The sequence below is a fragment of the Neopsephotus bourkii genome, unplaced genomic scaffold, assembly GCF_033783945.1.
Source record: "Neopsephotus bourkii isolate Nb327-2 ecotype Australia unplaced genomic scaffold, CSIRO-AGI_Nbou_v1 NB_13, whole genome shotgun sequence".
Taxonomy (NCBI): Eukaryota; Metazoa; Chordata; class Aves; order Psittaciformes; family Psittacidae; genus Neopsephotus; species Neopsephotus bourkii.
In genome coordinates, this window is record NW_026900530.1 from 591861 (window position 1) to 614457 (window position 22597).

Here is a 22597-nt window from a genome sequence, read left to right on the forward strand (position 1 = left end):
ATAGCATCAGTATAAAATTAAATTGAAATAAGCAGAGATATATAAGAAACAAGAATAAATGTGATCAAAGGAGATCTGATGACTGACAAGACAAATTTGCAGGCAGGTTGTTTTAGACGGGAAGAGCTGCAGGGAAAGCTCACAAAGCACAAGGGAGGGCTGTTTCATGCTAGAAATGCATGAGGAAGGGAGGAGACATCTGGGGAAAAAATGGAAAAGGTTTTTTTGTCAGCTAGGAGCATAATTCTGAAAGCCTGTCTTTTCTGAAACAATCAGAGGAGAGCACAGCACAGCAAGAACAGCAGCTTGCTTCTAAGGGGAGCAGCTAGTATTTTTCTGTACCCATTCACACTTTCCCTTTAACTTTACTAAGTTCAGTATCCTGAATCGCATAGTTCCAGAATAAATTATGAGTAAAATCTTTCCATAGAATTTCTCAACAAGAGACCTGAGTGTGTTCATTAAATAGCATTTCTTTTCTTATACTCTACTTTGTTATCTTCCCACAGCTTTTCTCACTATTCTTTGGCATGGAGGGGTTAAACACTGCTGCCGGTCCTACATCCATCAGCACAGAGCTGGGAAGGAACAGTCCCAGAATGGAAGCTGACAGTGTGCAGCACTCCCACCTAACTACAGAAAGCAAGGGGATCACTATCCCATCTGCCTCTGCTTCCTTATGCTGCATGAAGCTTTGCCTGGAGATAGTTTAGCCAAGACCTGGAGACCACTGGCTGTGGCTTCTCACAACGAAGAAGAAAAATTCCTCAGTACTTTTAAAGCCAAAAGATGCAAGTTCTGGAATATACAGGATGCATGGTTTTATTTGTTTACTGCTTATTGCCTTTAAAAAAAAAAAAGTGGTCTTTATTTGTTACCCTGATTATGCAGTTTTGCAATCAAGGTGAATCTTCACACCCAAAATTTTAAAGCTTGCTCTAAAGCATCATTTTCTCCCACAGAGCCTGGGTGATGTCTCTATTAACTGAGCCTTGTAATACTCATGTACTGTGGCACATTTTTTGTGCTTTTCCACCTACCTCAAAAGGAAATAAATTTGTTCACTATCCCCATGTTCCATTTTACCAAGCTTTCTCTCCCTTTTTCCCCAAATCACACACCACTGTGGGACATTTCAAGTCTCACTGCAAACTTCTTCCCATTTAAATTACCAAGCCAATGATTTCTCAGCAGTTACTAACACTTCTTGGATTCTGGGATCAGTACATAACCAAAATTGCTAGAGGTGCCTCTCAAAGGCAAGCTGTAACATGCACCATTGCACTTCCCATGCTACTGCAGAATACCTACCCTACTGCATTCAATTTCCTATGCTTACAGGCCTGAGAATACCATGTTCTGATCTTTTAGGCATACAGATATTAGAACGGGTCATAAACGCATTTTTAAGTTCGGTTTTATGCTAATCCTTTCTGTTTTGCTAGTGTATTACATTTTTAGGAATTCAAATAATAAAATTGGGAAGATGAACAAGAAATATAAAGAAAATCTTTATAAAGCTATGAGTTTTCCTGCATCCTTTCAAAAGTCTTTAGAATTCCTTCATTTATATAAACCCAAAATATACATACGTCCTATTTTAAATAAAAACCTGCAACTGCTCCTAATGACAAAACTTCTGCTTCCAAAGGAGCAGGATTAGCTAACATTGGAATGGGGAATTCCAGACACATCTTTTTTTCCACAGAGCAGGAAACAAATATAACATTTTCATAATGAACAGAAACCCTTCCTCCCTATGAAGCTCAGTCTTCCACAAGTCAAAGGTTTCCTTTGGCTAATTTTGAACCACATGATAAGTGAGTTATAGACATGTATAGAAAGCATTAAGTGTAACGTTTCCAAATCAGCATGCCAACCAGCTTTAATCTTTAACAGATCATCAAACATAAGCATGTAGAATGTAATGGAATAATCGAAGTTTCCAAGATTAGGTAATGGTCCTAAACATGACTAAGAAAATGACATTTGCATGCCATATTCAGTCATGTTGTTTGCTTTACGAACAAAAAAAACTTTACAACTCTATATTTGTGTTTAATCATGCTGAGTCAACACACTAAAGCACTCAGCATGGATGGTATTGCAACTCTTAACCAAGCAACAGTTCATTTTCTGTTTTGAGCACCAATGCAAGAAAGTAAGCATATCCCCTTACTGATTTGCAGATATTAATTTTTAAGTTACAAGCGTATACCCAAAAATCTGACTGAAGCATAGAAACAATAAGAAACCCTTTTATGTGCCTGGTTAGAATCAGTTTCTAAAAGAAGCCAATACTTTAATGCTTAAACATACACGCAGATGAATGTCATTCAATTAATAAGTACTAATTTGCACACCCTACCAAAAACCTACAAAATCACAGGCTTATTTGGTAATGAAAAATTGGAAACAATATGGGGGGAGGAAAAAAGATGAAGTTTCTTAGCTTAGTTGTAATCCCTTAGCTCAGCCTGGGAAATAGCACACTTTTCTAAATGCTGGTGATTTTTAAAAGCACTTGTATTTGTCCTTTTCAATGAGCATCTTAAAAACGGCAGCATGAATAGTAGCCTCAAACCCAATCCTCTGCACTGCTGAGCAGCACACAGCAAGTTACATTACTGCTTTGCATCAAGCTTTTTCACTCAGGACCACTCACTTAAGTTCCTATTCTGCCCATGACAAATGCTACAGAGAAATACAACCAACAGCCCCAAACTCTCCTGTCTTGGACACTCCTCATCAGACTGCATTTTGAGTTGTTCACATTTTTGGGGGGCACTGGTGATGGTGCATATAGGTGCACTCTCTATATAAACTTAATATATTAATATTCAATATATTAACAGAAACACTAGTTAAATATGCAGCTTTGCCTTGTCAACTTAAGTAGTATATGTGTTCTCTAGGTAAATTTGCAAATATATGTTATACCTGTGCACAAGTTAACTAAATCAACTTAACGCACTGCTGAGGACACACAAGTTTCTCCAATGAAGAGAAGGTCAAGAAACAGTCACTTGCCTAAGAAGTGTTATAGCCCACTGAAAACAGAATCAGAAAATATTAGCAGTTTACAGCTCTGGTGAGTACACATTTGTCCTATTGTCATCATCTCATTATGAAGATCTGTGTCATGGCACAATTACAATTCCAGACTCATAAACCAGGATTATAAAAACCATAATGACAGAGTGCATTAGCACTGACAGGGAAGATCCTCACCCAGGTACACCAGCAGATTCCATCCGGTTTGCTAAGGACACATCATGTGACCAGACATCGTACTGCCACTTCCGGAGGCCGATGACGCCACACAGCACATTCCCAGAATGGATGCCAACCCTCATGTTGATATCCACTCCCGTGGCTTCTCTCACCTGCCTATAAAAGGGAGGAGAGTATTGGAGAATAAGTTACACCTGTGATTTTCTCCCCAACTCCTGGAGATTCATTAAGATTTAGTCTCATTGTACACTTAGTGCAAAAAAGAGACTTATGACCCAGTGTGTAACTATTCAAATACAGCTAATTTGAAAGTTGACAAAAAATACTTTATTCAGTATCTTCATAGCCTCAATATGTTAAAAAGTCTTCTGTGCTATACTTACTTTATTGCTTCACACATGTCAAGTCCCATTTTAACACAGTTCCTGGCATGAACCGGTAAGGACACAGGTAGGCCTGAGACACAGTAGTAACAGTCTCCCAGGATTTTTATTCTCATGCATTCATTCTCCTGTGAAATTATAGTAAACATATATAACAGGAAAAACCAAGTAGGCTAATGACACCAAAACTAGGACTTGTCTGTATCATTTTGAGAAAGTCAGGCTTCATTCAATCCTTGTTAAAGCAAAGCTTATTTCTCTTTTTCCACATCCAAATGCCTGGATATTGCTCAGTGGAGAGTAAGAAGAATGACCACTTCAAGCACTTCTGAAATACAATCATCTTACTAGTTTCTCACTTTATTCTTGGAACTGTGTGCAACTGAGAAACTATAAATAAAAATAGAACTGTCACAGAATTTACCATCCAAAGGGTGAAATCCGTCTATTTTTTAATCTTTGCCTTTGTTAGCACTTGAAAAGAGGCAGTTTCTTTACCTTTCCCTCAAGTTTGCCATAGAAGCCTCATACGTAACTTTGTGCATCATCATAAAACCCATGCAGAATTAGAGAGAAGTGATGGATTAAGCTGTATCCTGAGTTTAGCAGCAGCAATTTTTCTCCTTCTTAGTAGCTGGTGCAGCATTGTGTTTTGACTTTCAGCCTGGGAATAGAGCTGATAACACCGATGTTTTTAGTTGTTACTAAGTGATGTTTGGTCTGACCAAGGACTTTGTGAGTCTCATGCTCTGCCAGGGAGGAGGGGAAGCCAGGAGGAAGTAGAGAACAGGACACCTGACCCAAACTAGACAAAGTGGTATTCCATACCACAGCACGTCATGCTCCAGGAGGTAACTGGGAGTTACCCGGAAAGGCAGGAGCTCTCTTTTGGGGGGTCAGGCTCGTTTCGGCGAGTGGTATTGTATTCTCTTCCCTTGTTATTTTTCTATTATTATTATTACTGGTGGCAACAGCAGTGGCTTGTGTTATACCTTAGTTACTGAACTGTTCTTATCTCAACCTGTGGGAGCTACATTCTTCTGATTCTCCCCCCCATCCCTCTGGGAGTGGGGAGGGGGGAAGGGAGGAAAGAAGAGGGAGGAAGGCGGGGGGAGTGAGTGAATGAGCTTTGTGGTTTTAAATCACGACTGCTCTTTTTGGCACCCAATGTGGGGCACAAAGGGGTTGAGATAACGACAGATCTGACCGGAGTGTGTCTAATCGTATTTGCGATAAGCATTCATTGTTTCAGATTAATAGTCACTGGTCAGAGTGCTGGTTTATTGGCTCTCAAAGTTGTTCCTCTTGATCTCACAGTTTCAGCATATCATATCTTACTTCGAGCTGGTAGTTGCTGTATTAGTATTTTTCAAGTGTGGGGCTTGGGCTAAGGTTCTTGTCTCATTGTACTTTATGGCAATGACTTGTAATACAATAGAATCATTGATCATGAAACTGATCTGGCTTATGTTCCCAGTGTGGTCATCACCTTTATACTTGGGGAGGTATATAATGGAAGTGCTTAGCAATTACACATATTTTTTCTCCTTCTTGGGTGGTCAACCTATGAAGGAGACATTCTTTTACCCTCCCAGTCCCTCCCCACCCCCCCACCCCAACCATTTACAGCATTGTTTGACAGTTTTGAAGTTTTTGAATGGCCTTTTAATACTGTTGAGACATGTTTGCTTACTGTGACGGGGATCAGCATATTGGCATGCATACAGGGTGTGTTTTGCCCACAACCATTTCATCTGATTTCAAGAGTTAAGCAGAGTCAGATTTGGGTCTTTTGTGGGGTTAAATGACGAGATAGGAGGACCAAGAGATTTTCCCCGAGGCTGGACAGCCATGAGTGGCAGGGTGTGTGGGATAGAGTGGGCAAGTATCTAGGTCAGTGTGCCCCTCCAGTACTTTCACCACCGAACAACTGCAACATCTGGAAAAATTAGTAAAACTTAAATGAGGAGTGTGGTCATTCTGGCCATACCAGAGACGGACAAATCATGGCAACGTGCTGGGGCTTGGCCTATGCTTACAGGGCCATGTTCAACACTATCTAGCACCTTCAAAAGGAAAAAAAAGGCCCTGGATCTGAGGGCAAAGCAACAGTCAGCACAGCAGAAAAGTGCTGGGCTGGATGCTCAAAGGCAGGGTCTCCTCTACGCATCATGCAACTGATGCTACATGGAGTAAATGGGCTGCACTAATTACACAACGAGCTCGAATAGGAAATCCCAGTCCTCCAGGCATTCTAGAAGTCATCATGGACTGGCCAGAGGGCAAAGATTTCAGAATGTCACCAGAGGAGGAGGTGATGCGTGCGGAAGAAGCCCCACCATATAATAATAATCTGTCAGGAAGTGAAAAACAGTATGCCTTGTTTACTGATGGGTTCTGCCATATTGTGGGAAAGCACCAGAGATGGAAGGCAGCTGTATGGAGTCCCCAACAACAAGTCGCAGAAACTGTTGAAGAACAGGGTGAATCCAGTCAGTTTGCCAAGGTGAAAGCCATCCAGCTGGCCTTGGACATTGCTGAATGAGAAAAGGGGCCAGTACTTTATACTGACTCATGGACGGTGGCAAATGCCCTGTGGGGGTGGTTGCAGCAATGGAAGCAGAGCAACTGGCAATGCAGAGGTAAACCCATCTGGGCTGCTGCACTGTGCCCGAGTGCAGAACCTGGTGGTGAAGGTACGCCATGTAGATGATCATGTACCAAGAGTCAGGCCACTGAGGAACACCAGAACAACCAACAAGTGGATAAAGCTGCTAAGATTGAAGTGGCTCAGATGGGCTTAGATTGGCAACATAAAGGTGAATTATTTTTGGCCAGTGGGCCCATGACACTTCAGGCCATCAGGGCAGAGATGCAACATACAGATGGGCTCGTGATCGAGGGGTGGACTTAACAATGGACACTATTGCCCAGGTTATTCATGAGTGTGAAACATGTGCTGCAATTAAACAAGCCAAATGGTTAAAGCCTCTTTGGTGTGGAAGACAATGGCTGAAGTGCAAATATGGGGAGGCCTGGCAGATTGACTATATCACATTTCCACCAACCCACCAAGGCAAGCGCTATATGCTTGCCATGGTGGAAGCAATCACCGGATGGCTGGAAACATAAGCTGTGCCCCACGCCACTGCCCAGAACACTATCCTGGGCCTTGAGAAACACATTTTGTGGCGACACGGCACCCCAGAGAGGATTGAATCAGACAATGGGACTCATTTCCAGAATAACTTTATAGACACTTGGGCCAAAGAGCATGGCATTGAGTGGGTATATCACATCCCCTACCATTCACCAGCCTCTGGGAAAATCAAAAGGTACAATGGGCTGTTAAAAACTACACTGAGAGCAATGGGTGTGGGACTTTCAAACATTGGGATAGACATTTACCAAAAGCCACCTGGTTGGTCAACACCAGAGGATCTGCCAACAGGGCTGGCCCAGCCCAGTCAGAACTTTTACATATTGTAGATGGGGACAAAGTTCCTATGGGGCATGTGAAGAATTTGCTGGGGAAGACAGTCTGGGTTATTCCTGCTTCAAGTAAAGGCAAACCCACTCGTGGGATTGCTTTTGCTCAGGGACCTGGATACAATTGGTGGGTAATGCGGGATGATGGGGAATTCCGATGTGTACCTCAAGGGTATTTAATTTTAGGGGAAAACAGCCAATGAACTTAATTGTATGTTGTTGCCTGCTGTGTAATACTTTAATAGCCTATCAACCAGATGTCTTCAGGCCACCAGTGACTAGCCCTGACTTCCCTTCAACCATCATCCCAACAGAGAATGAACTTTGACAGAACCAGACAAGTTCTACAGTAAGGGAATGATCAGCATCAGCAGGCAATGACCCAATACTGCACAGAGCCTCTCCTGTTCTGAAAGACTGTTACAAGAGATGGAGCCTGACATCATGGACCGAATGGACTCGACAGCATTATGGGGATTGGTCCATGCACTAAGAAACGATCTCTGTGTCTATGTGTGTATATGCAAGAGTGTATATATCTTGTGTATATATATATGCAAGAGTGATGGTATATTGAAAATGTGGGATCTGACGTGAATGATATGGAATGAGGGGTGGATACTGTCCTGGGTTTAGCAGTAGCAGTCGATTTTTCTCCTTCTTAATATCTGGTTCAGCATTGTGTTTTGACTTTCAGCCTGGGAATAGAGCTGATAACACCGATGTTTTTAGTTGTTACTAAGTGATGTTTGGTCTGACCAAGGACTTTGTGAGTCTCATGCTCTGCCAGGGAGGAGGGGAGGCCAGGAGGAAGTAGAGAACAGGACACCTGACCCAAACTAGACAAAAAGGTATTACATACCACATCACGTCATGCCCAGGGAGGTAACTGGGAGTTACCTGGAAGGGCAGGAGCTCTCTTTTGGGGGGTCAGGCTCGTTTTGGCGAGTGGTATCATATTCTCTTCCCTTGTTATTTTTCTATTATTATTATTATTGGTGGCAACAGCAGTGGGTTTGTGTTACACCTTATTTACTGGACTGTTCTTATCTCAACCCGTGGGAGTTACATTCTTTTGACTCTCCTCCCCATCCCTCTGTGAGCAGGGGGCAGGGGAGGGGGAGGGGGGTGGAGGAAGGAAGAAAGAAAGTGGGAGGAAGCGGGGGAGTGAGTGAATGAGCTTTGTGGCTGGCTTTAAACCACGATAGCTGCCCAACCTGGTAGCTTTGCAGAAACAAAATGGGAGTTTTTGTTTCAGGTATGACTGAAGAGGAAGCTGCACACACTACACTTTGCTATCTGTAATATGAAAAACATGCATTACTATCTGGCAGCAGAAAACTTTTTCCTAGCTCTGCAATAGAGGATACTGCTGCCTGTGACTGGCTGGAGGGAGGAAAGGGGAAGAGCAAAGAGCTCCTTATGCTGTCCTTTGCTAAAACACTTTTGAAGAATTTTAACTACAAAGGTTGCAAGCAAGCCAGGGCTAATTCTGCAAGGTTATATAGTGCTTCACTGATGAGTAGAGATGGTTTAATTTGAGCCAGCTCACACTTTCATTTGCCTAACCCTCCCTGCTGTGGAACCAGCCCAGCAATTCTTCAATCAACTCAAAAATCAGCCCAAATCACTGGCAGTTCACCAAACTAAGCCGTTCTCCGTCATTAGTCAAAGCCTTAAGAGAGTGCCTGTCATTCTGCACCATCTTACACCCTCCAGTAGGTTCTGAGCATTGCAGCAAGCAACAAGTTTACATGACCAGCAAGGGAACCCTGGATTGGAACTGTTAAGACTTCAGCATCCAGCTCGGTGTTCAGGTTAGCCATCAACTTTTACTAGGTAAACCAGAGACCACAACATTTTTACAGTATGGAAAAGATGACTGAGAACACTCCCCAGCAGAACAAAAATAGTTCAAAAAGAAGGAATCTCTTCTTACATGCAACCACAGAGTTGCAAAAGACCTTGACTCACTAAATCCAGACATTTTTTTAAACCATGCAATTTGCAGGCAGGAGAAAATGAAACGTATCACTCAAAATCTAGGATCTTTTATGTTTTTATGTCTGAAAAGCAGTTGCAAAAAATTACCAAATATGTGTAACCTCTACATCTACTCTGACATAAAAAGCTTGTGGCAAATAAGATGACATGGCCTATTCTGTTTGTTCTGAATAGCTGCTTCACAACAATACAATATTTAGTACAACTCTCTAATTGCTCAGTACTTTTGTTACAGCAACTGTTTACAGTAGTTTTAACAACAACCAAATTCATAGACATACAAAGTTTAGCAATGTCACTTAGTGAAGACTGTTAACTAGGTTTTTAGCCAGGTTTTAATTAGTGATACATTTAAGAATTTGTTCAATGACATCCACAAAAGTTTAATTAAAGCTATTTCACTCCTCTGCTACATTAATGTTTTTGGAATTTTTTCACATTTTCTGAAGAATTTCTAGAATTTCACAAACCCAGCATTTTGAGTCCATTAGTTTTCTAATCACTGAGTATATACAAATACAGTAAATTATGAGATCAAAGCAACATCTTTAAACCGTGGGAAGTTTTGATAGCTAGTAACTCATTAGTCTTGACTTATGCTTTACCAGTGTCAGATTTCTAGAAGCATAAATTGGGTTGGTTTGGTTTTTCATCTTTTTATGTCACACGAGACTCAACAAAATACAGTGTTTATTTTCCTAAAGCCATATTTGCCTCATAAAACTAACAAATCAATGGCTACAATGCAACATACGCCTAGGATTAGGATCAGATTTAGGGAATAACAGAAATCATCACAGAGTCAAATCATGCAAACAAGTATATGATACAGTCCCTGTAATGTGAGAACTCAAAAACAAAGTTTGCAATTACCGCTGCAAAGAAGTTAACCTCAAGCAGCACTTGGAAGTGGAAGACCTACTGCCATCCTAAAGGGTCAGTAGTAGGGGTACCTCTTCATAGGGACCATTTTAATCGACTTGCCATTCATACATTTTCCTGTAAGCACTCATTACTAATTATTACTCCTGAGTAAAGAACTCCTTGTCTGATGCAATATAACTGAATTTATGAATGTAAATGTGTGCCTGAGAGTTCTCCATTTATACAGCCAGCAATCCTTCTAGCTGAATACAGCAAAGCTCCTCAATAGAGCTTGTGTAGAGTACCTCTTCCAGCCCTGTTATAATTATTTCTTGCCATCAGACAATTCCCTGAACAATACAGATAAGCCTCCAGACTCAAGAATTAGAATTACAATAACAGACTGCTGAATCACCTAATTCCGATAAAAATTTTGCTGTAATGCGATTTTGCTAGTTAGCTGTAAAGCTAAAACAGCCTTTCCTTCCTGACTTCAGAAGCACCAACACCAATTGCCTTCTGTCTTGTGAAAAAGACAAATTTCTTTTTCCAGTGGTGGCCTTTATCCCTGGTACACAACAAACTGCAACACCTACCTTTGCAATCTGATCAAACTTTCCAAAAAGTTCATTCAGCATCACTACTAGTTCCTTAGGAGAGCAGTCACTGGCAAGGCGAGTAAATCCTACAATGTCTGCATAAAGAATGCTAGACAGGAACAAAAGGGAAAATCAACATAATAGAAATATGAAGATATGTCTATTCTGCAGTCAGCTTAAATATTACAGTGCATTTAATAGAAAGCATCTCTCTCCTTGGAAAACAACTCCAGAAAAAAGGCTTCAAGTATCTCAGCTGATTAGAAGACAGCACATCAGTTCACGACATGTTACCTTCCCACAACAGAAAAAAATGCATATTCAGCCCGAAAGTCTACTTCCAAATTTTAATTTGACTGGACCATATGCATTGTTAAGAATCAGCAGCTTAATACAATTACTTCTAGACTTTGTACTTACCTAACATTTTGGTGCCTTTTCACGTATAGACTATGGAAGTTATTGTCATGCATTTGCCTATTATCATTAGTTTCCTTTAGCCGCTCTATGATTGCTAGCTTCATTTCCATAGAGATATGAGCTGGCAGTATGGATAAAAGCAAATTTTCCTAAAAGGAGAAGAAATCAATGATGCAAAATTCTCAATACAATAAATTTGAAACTGCAGGATTTCAGTGACTGCAAGAAGGAACAGAAAAAAAAAAGAGATGCCTTTATTCAAATAGCCTTTGAGTAATGTATGTCAAGGTTCTCAGAAAAGACTTTCACATTTCTATTCTCAAAAGTCACAGATTTTACAGTTAAGTAAGGTTGTTGCCTTTTTTTCTTTTGTTCCTTGTAACCTAGATATGACATATCTCTGTAACTATGACACACACAAAAATTCAGTATTCAGTACTACAATTTCAGGATAAATGAACACTCATTTTGCCCACCAATCTCAGTGTTATGTTAGCATTGTCAGATAAAGCTTCTGGTAAAAGCTTATAATTTGTAATGAAAACTATGCAATATTAAAAACCCTGGTGAATTCTCAAATGCTGGAAAAGCAGCAACAGATACCAAAGTGTTGACAACATGCTATAGCTTAAAGGAACTGATGCCACTGAAAGAAAGTCTTTTGAACTAAGTGACAATAGAAAGTCTTCAAAACCCGCTTACATTGTTTGACTGTTCAGTGCACTGTTTTACATTGGCTTTGGCTTTAAAAATATTTTCTTCAAATACAACTCTGCTAAGCTGCTGGGCAGAAGAAGACAACAAAAAGAGAGTACTTTTAAGCCAGGAAGGGCTCTGCCTCAGAGACAGTCACCAGAGAAAAGGAAATGTTACATAGAGCAGCTACAAGCAGGAACCTTCACAGATGACATCACCAGCAAGGTCAACACATTGTGTAACTGAGTAAAATGCTCTTCGACTAAATCTTTTCCTTTTTCTGTCCCCTTTTCCTGAATACCCTATGCAGCAGCATTCAGAGGGCAATAAGCTGCCGGTGTTACTTAACTAGTGCCTGCCACCAAAATGAAATGCCTTAGGATCACAGTGGTAGCCCTTGAGCATCAGTTACTGCCCTACACTACATATACACAACAACTTAGTTTGATACTGCCCCCAGAAACACCTCCTTCTCTTCCTCTAGTATTTTAATCCTAGGAGAGTCAACCTTGGGGAGGAATTTAAACTGACAGCACAGCTGACTGCAACAGAGCTGTTTGAGGCTGACAAATCATTACACAGTTTTCAAGGAAGAGATGTTGAACACTGAACTGCATTTCTCACATCGTCTTCACAGAGAAAAATTGGGTGGCAATAAGGAGACTCAGAATTGTCTGACAAATTACAACACAGATGAAAGCAAGCTATCTATAGCCTTTAACCATATCTACACCTCAAACAAGCAGCCATAAAAACCATGCAAGTTACCACATCACCCGAAGAATAAGAGTACAGTGCCTGTATAAGCTGATCAGATGCTTCCCTGGCTGCTGTGTGGAGAAATTCTGCCAGGACTTTCATGCAGATTTGTCCTCTTATCTCACAAAATTAGCATCAGAGGACAGATCACATTAGCACTGTGGCGTTTTCTTCTTTTCAGTTTGATCCTGTCAGTCACTTTTCAGCCCCTTCCTTTTATCTAATAACTTGTGGGCAAAGAACTCAGTACACATCAGCCTTCTAGGTCTGCTGTTCTTAACCTTACTTATACCAGGATAAAACAGGAAAGGCACCCTAGTTTCAGCTCTGGTTCTTCTTTACAATCCTTCCTTGGTAAGAAATTTATGATCCTTGCTTATTCTTTAAATACCAATGGAGTTTATGGAAATAAACAACTTCATACTCAAATGTGGTAATGTATTACACAGTTTCTTTTTCTGCCTTAGGCTCCAATTTTCTTCTAGTAAAATAGTTTGTGAGACAAAATACAAGAACAAATAAAACAAAAAAAAAGTGACCAAGGGAACCATGAAACTAACTGTTGAAATTACAAATATTTTTCAGGGCATTAAGGGCATGTTCTTTTAAGTTGCCTTGGGCCCATCCTAGAAACATCTTATACTTGGAAAAAAATACCTAAAATAACTGGAAATTGCATTCCTGTTACAAATACAGTGATTTTCATATAGACAAGCCACAGAGAACAGCTTCCTCCCTTTAACTTCCTTCTTTTGTTACAAATGGCACAACTTTTGTTTTTGACACTAGGCGGGTATCTCAAAGATTGGACCAACCCTTCCAACATGCATTAGTCACCAACTTTGTAAAATTATACAGACTTTAGAAATTAAAACAAACAATTCATAACATGAATTAGTTCACTCACTTGTTGCCTCTTTTCAATCTTCAATTTCATTCGGACCTGAATGCACTTTAAGGTGTATCTATACAAATCCCACGAAGCAACCTGCATTTCGCGTTTGTGGAATGCGCCCATCAAGTTACCACAAAGGAAAATGATGGCATTGGCAAACAGCTGCACAAGAAAAAAAATATTTATCTATTGCAGAACAGTCACTGATACTTCACTAACATATATGCTAGTCCCTGAAAAACTATCCACCCCAAGCTGCATGCAATTTACCCCATCACACACAAAATCAGTGTTGCAATTAGCCAAGATGCACCAGGGGATATCAGCTAATTTGGACAGTCACAGACATTTCTGTCCAAACATACAGCAGTATAATGAAACAGAAATTCTGCTGTATCAGTTAGCATTTATTTGCAGGCACAAATATTTGATACAGGCAGAAACCTGCAAACACACTCATGCATCAGTGTGCTGTGTGAAGCCTGACACACACTTGCATCAAAAGAGATGAGGTGCTCCTTTCAACACACTATACTAATAAGTGCTGGTGAAACTTATTAAAAAACCACAGAGTGGCACTTCCAGGTCCTACTGACCCCCCAGGGCAGCAAAAGCCCTTTTGATCCACCCAGTAGGCAGTGCCAGGTGAAATTAGACAGACCCATCTGAAACAGCACAAACTGGGAACAATGACTGTGACAAAGTCTGACATATTTTGAGTAACCTAGTAAAGAAAATAATAATTCTTCTTCTTCCACTTAGGTCAGAAAACCAAAACTCATTCAAGATTAAAATAACTGCAATTTTCTGAGAAGCCTGAGAACCATATTGGGCCCAACCTCCAAATGCATGAATGTGAAAGATCCATGTGGAAGCTTGGAACTTATTTAAACAGGATAGTTATGTCAATATAAAACAGTGATAAGAGCAAGGCTTTTAATTATTTAACAAGGAGTATTTCCTTACCTGAAATAGAATGGATTCTTTATTTTCTTGAGAAGTCATGCTTACCATAATGCTTAGAACAATAATATGAGAGAGAGCAGAAAGAATGCTAATTATGACAGCACCTCGCATCCCAAAGGGTAGCATGGTATAAACTGTGAAGATTATGAATAGAAAGAATGGCACCTTTGGAAAGAGAGATAGAAAGAAATTAAAAAAAGGAAAATAATCACACATACATGATATGAGGTGCCTGCCAAAAAATCATTACAGAATAAGGAGGAAAGTAGCAGGATTCTTGCTCATTAAATTAAACAATTAATGAACAATTAAATGCTGACATTTCCAAAAGCACAATTAAAACCATAATCACAGTGGTAGTCCTAAAGGCCTGAAGGGAATTGCTATAGAGGGAAAATTGCTTGCTACAGATTCATAGGTAAGACAGTTTAACATGACATATCACCTTTAAGTTTTTCAGTTGTCCTTCCATCCTTAATTTATCCATTACAGCTGAAGATGCATTTTGTACATCCCATAACACGAATAGTGTGTTGCAAGGATAGCAATATTGAATAGAATCAGATTTCTTACCTTCTCCAAGTTATTATTCTAATGTTAATATCACCCAATCACACGTATATATTTACTCCGTATTTGATAAAAATAAAAAAATCCAGCCAACACTTCCTGTTGCTGACACAATAATCATTATTGCCACTAACTACATATTTAGCTGCACAGATTTACAAAATGCACAATGGTCCACTAAACTGCTAGGGAACAGATGGAAGGTCTATAAAACTTAAATCCAGGCTTAAGAGCTTTGCTACAGTGTTTAGCCCATATATATGGAAATTAACAACCCTAATCAGAAAATATTGCACTGTTCCTGACTCAGCTCCATCTCATCACTGCAAATCGTGTCATTCCAGACATGAGCTTCTTTAAAGGAAGTTTCAAGGCCCAGTCTGCATTTAAAAGTTTTGTGAGAAATGATAGCTTTACTGGGACAACAATAAACAGACAAACAAGAATATAAGTTTTCATTCAACCAAAGTTGTCTTTTCATGTTCATTCCAACCCAAACCATTCCATGACTCTACGATCTTTACTATTTTAGCTGGACTGAAAAAAACCTTTTCTGCCATATGTACAAGCCCCATCACACAATGTTCCAAACACTGTGTAACAGTTTTATAAGCATGGACAAGCAAAAGATCATACCTGCTTTTAAGTAATAGCTTTAATTAGTGATAAATTCATAACTTAAAAGTCTTAAGTGCACCTGCTTAGCTCTACTTTCTAATCTTACATCTCCTTATATTTTAGGCTTTAAATCAATATTAATGAATTATTACTACAACATGACAAGACATTGGCTTGCAGTACTGAAAGCAGCAAAACCAAATCTTGCTTCGTTACATGCTTGTTAAGAACACTGAATTTTGTTTTTTTCCTAAACTGGTAAGTTATTCCTTAAGTTAAAAAATACTGAACAGCAACTGTAAATACACAGTGCTGGCTGTAGGCCATAATACAAATCAGATTTTGGTTGTTTAACTGATAAGTTAAATCTTTCGTTATTTGAAATAGAGAGGGGAAGAGTCAGTAAAACAAGATAAAAAGTCATTTTTATTTCAATTAAAACCTCTTCTGTTTACATTATGTGATCTTAGGAGGAGTTTCCTACAGATTATGGTATTTTTGGCATCATGATATTGCCCGTCTTCTGATCAGAGATACGGAGCAATGGACTTTAGCCACACCCAGCTATGCCAGGATGTGTCACCAATTCTCATTGTTCACTTCACCTCTCCCACTGATTTGAAAACAGGCTCCCTAGGGCACACCCAGCTCTAGACTCCTTTATACATTTCTTGAACACCACTTCGACCCTATAAATTAAAAAAGCAAGTATTATTCATGAAAAATTCTCTCAAAGATGAATTCAGGGTAATTAAGATTCAGCAAAAGACAAATAAAAATACAATTTAATTATAACTTAATGATGCAATTCCTACACAAATTTATGCAGAGATCCAATTTTCTCAGCTGAACTGTATTTCATTATAATAAAGAATACAAACTAAAATTTACTAAAATAAACTAATAAAACCCATTTAGGAACATGAATCTAAACCTCACCAAAAAAATACTATGCAATTATAATATTCAGAAAAAATAAAGCCCACAAAACACATTCATACATACTGGCTAAACAAGATATACACACCTGTTCCCACAGTTGGTAATCATTTTCTCTTTCAAAAAGTGATACATATCCTACGACTAAGAAGCAAACCCAGATCATAACTCCAAATAGCATCAGCCACCTCCGAAACAGGGATTCAATACATAAAAGTAAGTACATGACTGCAAATATGACAAGAGCAGCACATACTGAAATAATGAAGGCAAGATGATTATGCGCTTCCTGCAAAAGGAAAACAAAGTGTTATAGTTTATCTAAATGTCCCCTTAAAACAAACAAACAAAAAAAAAAAACCCACAAAAAAACCCTAAACATAGAGAGTTATGCTATACTGTCCTGGAAACAGCTTAGATAGGTTTAAAATATGCTAACCTGAGTTCGTAAGTAGTCAAACTGTCGCAGCATTAGCACTTCCTCATATTCACAGATAGAGATAATATAATAAATACTATTCTAGATACCCAGCCTACCCCAGTTCCACCATTACCATTTTCAAAATTAGTGAGTTTGTCTTTTAAGCTAAGGTCTAACTCCACTATATTGTACCATGCAGGTATACCCAAATTAAAGCATTTGAGGAGTTCGAGCTTTACTAAAAAGCTGTTCAACAGCTCTTTCCTGAAGTTTTACAGGAGATGACTTCTTATATATAAATAGTATCGCTACTTCTTTCCTTTTTTAAGATAATAAAAGCTAAAAGGGATACAAGTGCAATCAATAAGATTAGATTCGTTGCTAAAGAGAGACATAAAGGCACTTTATCATGAAGTACAGTATTTGGAGAGCAGTTTTAGAAGACAGTGAAGGATTAGAACAGCTCCCTTATTACCTTTTACAACATTATCTTTAAATCAACTCTCCTTTTCAACAGCTGTCAACTGGACTGGCTTGGACGCTAAATTTCTTTACAGAAAGTTTATACTATGTAACAACAAATTCTTTAAGCAGCATCTTTCCTATGCCTACAGGATCCCTATTCTTTACTAATTATTGATTCAATGGGTCACCCATTGTAATGGGAGATTCCTGTTGTGTTTGAATTAATATCTACAAATGCTTAAATAAAAACAAACAAAAAAATCACCTCAAGAAGTCATAACCAATGAATCACTATATTATTTCACATTTCTTAGCTGACTCTAAAAAACAAAATATGAGAAATTAAGTACATTTTTAACTTACGTTCTTGTTGCTTCTTTGGTCCCTTTATTACTAATTTACTATCATAGCTAACATTTAGCATAAATTATGATTTTTTCATAACATACAGGAAGACAAGAACAATATTTATAGTAAATGCATGTGCCTATAAACACAGTCTCCTCTCTTCCCTGTCTCTTCAAAACATACACAACATTACATACATAATTACTTGATTTCTTTCAACACTGCAACTTTGATACCATGCAGCTCAAAAAAATTATTTAGCTAAGTGTTCTGTGTGTTGTTATAACGACTTATCATCTTTGTAAATATCAAATGCAAAGAAAAAGATATACTCACCTCAGTGGTAAAAAAGACTATAATTAGAGTAGTCCAGAAGATTATTGCAATGAAGAGCAGCAGTAGGAGGAGTGGGTGCTGCTGGCTCGTATAGCGGTACTTCTCATAGAGTGGGTCTGACATCCTACAGTCATCAGTTTCATTGAAGAAGTATTTACCTTTAGCTGGCATTTTTTCCCAGGTTAGCTGCTATTGCCCTTAGTTCCCAGTTCACAGAGTAAGACACAGCTGAAGCCAGTGCTTCAAAGAGAAGGTTTGCCTTTTCACTGCTGCCTCTGTAGTTTTCAGGCACACTGAGTAACTCACTTGCTCTGGTTTTATTTCTCATGGGCATTAACTTCAGATTTCCAATGCAACAAGAAGCAGTAGAGTTAGCCTCCCCACAACCACAGGCAAATCATCACCAACCTGTATTTGTGAAGAAAAGAGGGTTTGGTGTGTGGTGTTTTGGTTTTTTTTAATTATTATTTTGCAAGTCTGTAACTCTTTTCCATAAGCTTGAATCTCACTTCCCAGTATGAACTCTGCTGACACACAGTATCATCAACTGAATGTATTGTTACATGCATAGACTGTTGCCCAAGGCAAAAAAAAAAAAAAAAAAAAAGGAAAAGAACAAGAAAAAGGCAAAGCACATTCCTTAAACTTCTTATCCCAAAGCTCTAACCAGTGAGCAGCCAGTCTCTTGGTTGCAGGGTAGAAGCCCAGCAGCCCTGTCAGTGGGCAACAGTGCCTGGCAGACACAGGGACAGGACTCAGCTAGTGCTCACCAGTGCCTGCCCTGCACACACCAACTGTGCCTTAACAGCTGAAACATTTTCATATCAAAACCATACTAGCTCTGTTTTGCTGCCTTTTGAGCAAATGACCAAGTTTCCATGAGCATGTTGTGTAACTAACTCTTCTGAAGTGATTGCGCATGCCTCCATGCATATATATATATGGAAGTTTAATCACATTATACATTGTATTCTTCTTCAGAACATACATCTTAAAAATTAAGAAATCCTCTTTTTTTTATTCCTTTCATACTTTAATTAAAAGGCATAGAAAAAGAGAAAAGAATACAGTTGTCGACACCAAAATTCACTAAACTATTTTTTAAACGAAAAAAGCAAGTTAACATCTAGTTCTGTATACTTCACTCAACTGTAATTAATAGTGTTTCCAAGGCAATAAGTGTGTTCTGTTAACAACGAACATTAAGGAATGAACCGTATTGTTAATTACTAACAACCAATGTCTTTAAAATAGATTCACGAATACAGTTCACTCAATGCCAAGGCATGTAAAACAAAAAGAAAGCAGGGGGATGGGATGGAGGGAAGCATGAAAAACAGGATTTCAGAAGAAGTTTTAATAAAACTTGATAGCAGCACAACAGCTTTTTTGCCACTTCACTACCATCACCATGGTGCCCAAGGTTATTGCTTTGGGGAAAAAGAACCCACTAAAAGACTTGCAGAAAAGGCAAATCCTTACTCTCAAAAGGCAAAGCATTTAACCAGACTGCATTCACACTACAACCAGAAGGGGTGTAAAGGAAAAGGTTTCAGAAGCCATACTGAGTGATTTAGCCTATGTAAATAGAGCCAAACACCAGCATACTACCTAATTACTAACAGCCAAGCAGACAAAACCAGATATGCCAAGGGTGAGATTGGACAAAAATGTTAACTTTGCAGCATAATGCGTAAGTACACCCTAATGCCCAGAGTTTATCACAAACTTGGATTAATCACAAAACCATAAAAGATTATTTTATTATTTTTATTCAGAATAAACTCACATACGTATTAAAAACTGAAATAAGACAACTTTCAATACTTCTTTCCTGTGTATAGTTAATGGTACACCTAATATCTCACCTATACTGGTTATTACTCAGCTTTTCTTCATAACAAAAGGCCTCCCATTTCTCACCTGAAAAGAAAATTCTTCTGGTACTCATACATCTGCTGTGCATAGTAATGCTCTTTCAAAGATGTGCAAATGAAACATGGAAATGACTGACATGTAAAGTAAAGGAGATGCCAAGAACAAACGGAAACATTCAGATCATGCCCTAATGCATTTTCCGAGTCATGCAGAATTCCTTGAGTATAGGCCAGTTTTTTCTGAAGATGAGACTATCAGGGGCAAGTATGTTACTCAGAATTCATCTTTCAGCAACAAAGACATCACACTATAGACAGTGGGAAGGATATGACTGTGGTGCCCTGAAGAGGACAACAACTCACTGAACAGCCTGAAGAATTCCTTTACCATGGGGGTGTAAGTGCAGGTATGCACTCTCCCTGATGTGATCTACAATATACAGAAGAGATTATAGGTTTGCTGTCCCAGTTCCCTTTAAAAAGTGTATTTTCAGACTAGAAACAATGAAAAGAGTTATTTAATATACTTAGAACTTTAATATATTTAGAACTTGCAGAAATATGATTTTGAGGGTGATTTTTATGATAATGGGTATTGTGAGAGTCAGCGTTTGTTTTTTTTTAGTTAGCAGAACCAAATCCATTTTCTAAAAGTAACTGCTCATTGAGAAGCAATAATATATTCACAATGATGAGAGGCAAGTAACCCTGTCTTGGGCTACTTAATATTAAAATCCAAGAAATATGACTTCACAGCCTGCTTTCTGTAATTTATGCTTGTATGTCAATGAAGAACACAATACGGGACAACCTATTCTACAGAACTATACTGTGCGGCTGTGATTCAGCTATCTAATGTTCAAAAGATGAAAAAGATGTCAAATGTTAGCTTGGAACTATCTCCCAGTATTATTTAACATTTTTACAGGACACCACATTGAAGAGTCTCTTCAATGGTTTATTCCATTTTAATGAAAAAGAGATTGCTGTCTTATCAGTTTGTTGATTTGTCCACTGATCTTTGTGGATATACAAGTAATTATGAACGTCAGATTTGCTTCTCAAAACTCTGTTAGGTAAATAAAGGTCTAAACAGTACTGTACTGGTTTATCAAGAATCTATAATACACTGCATAAATGCTAATTTGAAATGAATAATTCAACTCTGAATTAGTTTTGATTTACATCCCATGTCCCGCTGCTGCTACCACACCCTTTAAGAAGTACAAGAGCAACTTGTGCTCCCTCAGCACAAATATTTATTTAGATTGCAAATTACTTGCAGCACACAAAATTGGCTACTCAAGAATCATGCAATTATGCATTAGTTAAACAAACACATTTTTCCATGTGACAAACATAATGATCCCCCAATCATCACCTTACAATCAAAACCAGAAATACACATACATGTATATTAGCATAGGAATTGTATTTTGGCTCCAAAACCACTACAAACACTTAACAGCTTGTTGTTGATGTTTTTTTTTTTTTTTTTATTTTTTTTAACACTACTGGCATTACCCCTTTCCATTAACTTACAAGACAAACTTTTGTTTAAGAAAATTCCACAGACTAGACTGGAAGTCACCACTTTTTGTGCCCTTCCACCTTCTTCTCTGATAAGTTTTCCAGCAACCCTCTGAAAATACAGAAGACAGCCTTGAGAGAGAAAAAAAGCTCCTACCTCAGGGATGGTATTACACCCTACTAAAATCATCAATCTAATATACTCTTGCTCATATATTTAAGGCTCACATGAGCCCTGTGCACCACAGCATCATTTTTGCCTTTTTTCTGGTCATTGTTTCTGGTATTCTCACACCATTAGAGAGGCGTAACCCTGAAACAGCAACAAGCCCAAAAACCAAGAAGTGTTCCCAGGAAGTACCAGTGGCAACACACCAAGCCAAGTGGAGACTGAATCTAGGGTGCTCTGATCATCTCAAAAAATAAAACAAAAAAAAAAAAAAAGAAAAAAAGAAAAGCACAACACTAATTTCTTTAGAAGCCTTCATTGTGTTCTGAAAAGTTAGAAAGGAGAAGGAACAATTTGTCAACCAAATCAGTATATATAAGAAACAACCCAACAATAGGGTTTGGAAATTGCACTAAGAAACTACAGGAATATCCACCAACGAAAGAAATATCATTTAGTCAGATCTGGGCGAGTTCCACAGCCATCTGCATACCAATTAACTTGAAAAATGTTTGGTTGCCTAAAGAAATTTGCCTAATGAATATGTGAGAACAAACATTGGACATATGATAGGCGTAAAAAAAAACCTGTACAATAGGATTCCTCCCAGAACATCATACAGGACAGCCACAGCCTTCCAAGTCTACTCTGTTTCAAGCCACTGAGATCAAAGCTGTGCTCAGATTCGCAAAAGAATCTTAACTAGGTATGTACTGGGCAAGACCTAGCATACATGCACAGCCACTTTTCATCTGCAAGCAAAAAATGCAACAATCTTCCACAAGTCTGGGTATTTCTGACTGCTCTGTGCTCTTCTCCCCGTAGATAGGAATTTTCAAGCTCTCTGATATCCTACTGAAAAGCCGTAAAACTTCACAAAACATACGAAAGCCAATATTTCATTAGCCTACTAGGCTTGGTCTGAAGCTCTTTTGTTCTCCTGGGCTAGTTAAAACTGTTCAGAGTGCTGTCAATACACAGCACTTTCTTAGGAACTGGCCTGGACTAAACCATT

At 38.7% G+C, this 22597-nt stretch overlaps 1 protein-coding gene across 3 annotated transcripts in view; it reads right to left on the reverse strand.

Moving 5' to 3' along the window:
* Positions 1–22597, reverse strand: part of ADCY7 (adenylate cyclase 7) — a 70173-nt gene that overhangs the window by 19208 nt on the left and 28368 nt on the right. For 2 of the 3 annotated variants that reach the window (XM_061369057.1, XM_061368978.1), the window contains exons 2-9: positions 18007–18414; positions 16525–16725; positions 14310–14474; positions 13356–13505; positions 10994–11142; positions 10571–10682; positions 3618–3745; positions 3232–3390 (exon numbers count right to left, since the gene is read on the reverse strand). In XM_061369057.1, coding sequence (XP_061225041.1) covers positions 3232–3390; positions 3618–3745; positions 10571–10682; positions 10994–11142; positions 13356–13505; positions 14310–14474; positions 16525–16725; positions 18007–18177 — 1235 coding nt within the window. In that variant the 5' untranslated portion in view covers positions 18178–18414. Of the gene's footprint in view, positions 1–3231; positions 3391–3617; positions 3746–10570; positions 10683–10993; positions 11143–13355; positions 13506–14309; positions 14475–16524; positions 16726–18006; positions 18415–22597 lie in introns of those variants that run through there. The other variant, XM_061369139.1, reaches the window with a different exon arrangement.